Source organism: Danio rerio, chromosome 24, assembly GCF_049306965.1.
Source record: "Danio rerio strain Tuebingen ecotype United States chromosome 24, GRCz12tu, whole genome shotgun sequence".
NCBI lineage: Eukaryota > Metazoa > Chordata > Actinopteri > Cypriniformes > Danionidae > Danio > Danio rerio.
This window is the reverse complement of record NC_133199.1, coordinates 42,422,501-42,427,500: the sequence shown is the minus strand read 5'-3', so window position 1 is coordinate 42,427,500 and position 5,000 is coordinate 42,422,501. Positions and strand designations below refer to the sequence as shown.

General features: G+C 35.4%; 1 protein-coding gene across 4 annotated transcripts in view; it reads left to right on the top strand.

Moving 5' to 3' along the window:
* The window catches only part of ntn2 (netrin 2), a 70,274-nt gene that overhangs the window by 55,798 nt on the left and 9,476 nt on the right, over window positions 1-5,000 (top strand). For all 4 annotated transcript variants that reach the window (NM_001037415.2, NM_001423754.1, XM_068217114.2 and 1 more), the window contains 2 exons: window positions 3,192-3,341; window positions 4,858-4,911. In NM_001037415.2, the coding sequence (NP_001032492.2) occupies window positions 3,192-3,341; window positions 4,858-4,911 (204 nt within the window). The remainder of the gene's footprint in view (window positions 1-3,191; window positions 3,342-4,857; window positions 4,912-5,000) is intronic.

The window sequence follows — 5,000 nt, the reverse complement described above, 5'->3', positions numbered from 1 at the left end:
ACTCATTTACTTATTTACCTACTTATTTACTTAATTTTTTACATACTTTTTACTTATTTATCTACTTATTTACTTTACCTTATTTACTTATTTATTTACTTGTTTACTCATTTATTTACATACTTTTTACTTATTTAATTAATTATTTAGATACTTTTACTTATTTATTTGTTTGTTTATTTATTTACTTATATACTTACTTATTTACCTACTTATTTACTTATTTCTTTACAAACTTTTTCTTACTTATTTACTTAATATTTACTTAATTTTTTACTGATTTACTTAATTATTTACCTTTGTTTACTTCAATTATTTACTTATTTATTTACTTATTTACTTAATTGATCACTTATTTATTTACTTAATAACTTGTTTACTTATTTAATCATATACTTAATTATTTACTTATTTATTCACTTATTAACCTGTTTACTTATTTACTCAAATACTTACTTATTTACTTATTTATTTACATACTTTTTACTTATTTCCCTACTTATTTACTTGTTTACTTATTTACTTACTTATTTACTTACCTATTTAGTTATTTATTTACATACTTTTGTACTTACTTACTTACCTACCTACCTACTTACACAGGAAAATCTCATAAAGATACAAAATCTCGTCTACCAAAGAGTCCTGGTCAAGGCAGGCCAGACAGGTCAAAGAAATCACAACACATAGGGACAGTGAGTGTGTGTGTGTGTGTGTGTGTGTGTGTGTGTGTGTGTGTGTGTGTGTGTGTGTGTGTGTGTGTGTGTGTGTGTGTGTGTGTGTGTGTGTGTGTGTGTGTGTGTGTGCGTGCGTGCGTGAATGTGTGTGTGTATGTGCGTGCCTGCGTGCGTCTTAGTATGAGTGTATGTGTGTGTGTGTGTGTGTGTGTGTGTGTGTGTGTGTGTGAGTAGGAGTGTGTGTCTAGGTATGAGTGTATAAGTGTGCATGTGTGTGTGCGAGTATAAGTCAGGAGCTCTTTTGTTGTGTTGCCAGTGTTAATTTGATAACGTCCATGTTGAGTGCTGAGACCTCGTATCAGTGTTACTGCGATACAGCACCTGAGAATTCCGCACATTCCACATACACACACACACACACACACACACGCACACACACACACACACACACACACACACACACACAGATGAAGTCACAGCTCAGTCTCTGGATCTTCCAGCTCTCACCTGCAGCCTCCTCAGCTGTTCAGTCTGTATCTGTGTGTGTGTTTGAGAGTCTCGACACAGAAAGGAAACGCACATTCTTGAGTCAGTACACATAGCAATTGTAGACGTGATCAAACAAAATGTTATTTCATATTTAACACAACAGTTAACATTATTTTATCTGCTCTAAGTCACCTCAATCGTATACCAGCACTTTATTTATTTATACATTTTTACATTTCTTTTTAAACACTCCTGCCCTGTTACCCCAAAATTGCAATTCTGACATTAATTACTCACTCTTTACTTGTTCCATACCTTTATCACTATCTTTCTTCTATTTATAAAATAAAATTAAATTAAAGAAAAAATAAAATTAAAGAAAAATTCAATTCAATTCAATTCAATAAAAAAATTTATTAAATAAAAAAAATGTAAACTTAAAAATAAAATTAAAAAAAATTTAAATAAAAAAATTAAAGAAATAAAATAAATTTTTTTTAAAAAAATTATTAAAGAAAAATTTAAATTAAATAAAAAATTAATTAAAAATAATTAAATTATATAAAAAATAAAATAAAAAATAAAATAAAAAAATTATCAAATAAAACATTTAATTAAATTAAATATATTTTTAAATAATAAAATAAAAAATTTAATTAAATTAAAAATGAAATTAAATAATAAATGAAATAAAATAAGATTAAATAAAAAATTAAATACAAATAAAAATAAAATTTAAAATAAAATAAGAAATGACTTAAAATAAAAAAATAAAATAAAATATATTTTTAAATAAAATAAAATAAAAAATATAAAATGAAATAAAAAATATAATTAATTAAATTTAAAATAAAATTAAATACCATAAAAAATAATTAATTTAAATTAAAAATATATAAAACAGTAGTAAAAATTAAAGAAAAAAAAATGTAATTAAATTAAATTAAAAAAAAAGTAAAATAAAATAAATATAAGATATTTAGAAGAATGTTGGAAACCGGTAACCATTGACTTCCATAGTATTCAATTTTCCTTCTATTGAAGTCAATGTTTACAGGTTTTCAGCTTTTTTCGAATTATCTTCTTTTAATAAAGAATAATATAAAGAAAAGAATGAGACGGGAACAAGTGAGCAAACAATGACAGAATGGACATTTTAAACAAACTGTCCCTTTAATTGCCCATCGTTGCCAACCTTTAAAATATTTGACTGTTGTTTGCAGTAGTTTTTACAGTCATGCACAACAAATGTCCGAATGTCTTTTTTCTACTGTAATGTGAGTCCAGTGTGAGCGCTGGAGTCTGTCACGGTGTGTATGAAAGCTGTTTTCCATGCTGTGACTCTGTTTGTTGTTGTGTGTGAGTTTGGTTACTATGTGTAATTCCTGTAATACAGCTCATAATGTAATCGAGCACTGAGCCATCTGACTCTGTAAATGAGATAGAGCAGTGTGTGTGTGTGTGTGTGTGTGTGTGTCTGAGTGTAAGAGTGTTTGTGAGTGTATGTTGGACTATGTGTTTGTCTGAGTCTGTGCATACGAGTGTGTTTATGTGTGTGTGTGAAAATTAAATACAAAGGGTGGCGAGGTGGCTCAATGGGTAGCGCTGTCACCTCACAGCAAGAAGGTCGCTGGTTCGAACCCCGGCTGGGTCATTTCTGTGTGGAGATTGCATGTTCTCCCCGTGTTGGTGTGGGCTTCCTCAGTTTCCCCCACAGTCCAAATACATACGCTAGAGGTGAATTGGGTGTGTATATGTGTGAATGAGTGTATGGGTGTTTTCCAGTCATGAGTTGCAGCTGGAAGGGCATCTGCTGCGTAAAACATATGCTGGATAAGTTGGCGGTTCATTCCGCTGTGGCAACCCCTGATGAATTAAGGGTGTGTGTGACAGATTGAATGTCATGGCAGTGTTTACGGCTCCAGACGGGACTCAGGCCATTATTTGGACCTCCATCCTGCTTGTGTGCCAGAGCTGATCACTCTCTCTCTCTCTCTCTCTCTCTCTCTCTCTCTCTCTCTTCAGCATGTGACTGCCATCCGGTGGGAGCTGCAGGTAAGACGTGTAACCAGACGACGGGTCAGTGCCCGTGTAAAGACGGAGTGACCGGCATCACCTGTAACCGCTGTGCTAAAGGCTATCAGCAGAGTCGATCGCCCGTCGCCCCGTGCATCAGTGAGTCACACACACCTAATGTTTCTCATTACATGAAGACTTCTTCGACAAAGACTATCCCTAATACTCAATCCTGTCCCCAACCCTGACAGAAAGCCATCTGCATATAAAGACAAAATTCAATTCATGTAGCATAAATAAACATTCTGTTTTATTTTTACATTTTTAGTCTATTTGTTTTGTTTATTTGGTAGTTATTACTGTACATATAATCATTTGGCAGCTTGCAAATGAGAAACATATGGCCATAATAGGTGTATTGAATATATGAACACATATATTAAATAACAGCTAATGTATTTGACCATATAAAGTCATATGCACTCTCCGGCCACTTTATTAGGTACACCTTACTACCACCGAGTTTGACCCTGTTTTGCCTTCAGAAGTGCTTTAATCCTTCGTGGTGTAAACTCAACAAGATACTGGAAATATTCCTCAGAGATTTTGCTCCATATTGACATTAAAGCATCACACAGTTGCTGCAGATTTGTCGACTGTACATCCATGATGTGAATCTCTTATTCCACCACATCCCAAAGGTGCTTTATTGGATTGAGATCTGGTGACTGTGGGGGCCGTTTGAGTACAGTGAACTCATTGTCATTTTCAAGAAACCAGTCTGAGATGATTCGTGCTTTATGACATGGTGCGTTATCCTGCTGGAGGTAGCCATCAGAAGATGGAGACACTGGGGTCCTAAAGGGATGGACATGGTCAGCAAAAATGCTCAGGTAGGCTGTGGCGTTGACACAATGCTCAATTGATACTAACAGGCCCAAAGTGTGCCAAGAAAATCTCCCCCACACCATTACACCACCACCACCACCAGCCTGAACCGCTGATACAAGGCAGGATGGATCCATGCTTTCATGTTGTTGATGCCAAATTCTGACCCGACCATCTGAATGTGGCAGCAGAAATGGAGACTCATCGGAGCAGGCAACGTTTCTCCAATCTTCTATTGTCCAGTTTTGGTGAGTCTGTGTGAATTGTAGCCTCAGTTTCCTGTTCTTAGCTGACAGGAGTGGCACCCGGTGTGGTCTTCTAATGCTGTAGCCCATCTGCCTCAAGGTTGGACGTGTTGTGCAAGGCATTTGCGCCCACAGAACTACCGCTCACTGGATATTTTCTCTTTCTGGACCATTCTCTGTAAATCCTAAAGATGGTTGTGCATGAAAATCCCAGTAGATCAGCAGTTTCTGAAATACTCAGAGCAGCCCGTCTGGCACCAACAACGATGTCATGTTCAAAGTCACTTGAATCCCCTTTCTTCCCCATTCTGATGCTCGGTTTGAACTGCTGCCATGTGATTGACTGATTAGAATTTGCATTAATGAGATATTGGACAGGTGTACCTAATAAAGTGGCCGCTGAGTGTATATTAATGCATAATATTCTAATCCACAGTGAATAACATTTCAATCAAGGTCAACATTTTAACAGTTCATGCATTTCTTGAGAATCGAATCCATGTCTACAGTGAAACACACTCACACTGTCCTGTGTCTTTCAGAAATCCCGGTTATCAAGCCAACGGCTGTGATCAGCACTACAGAGGAGCCTGCAGGTTAGTGCACACACACACTTGTTCAGAACAGAGGTAGTGTGGCTTAGTTCTGTATGTGTGTGTGTTTACTTTTTAAAAAAGGGGCGGAG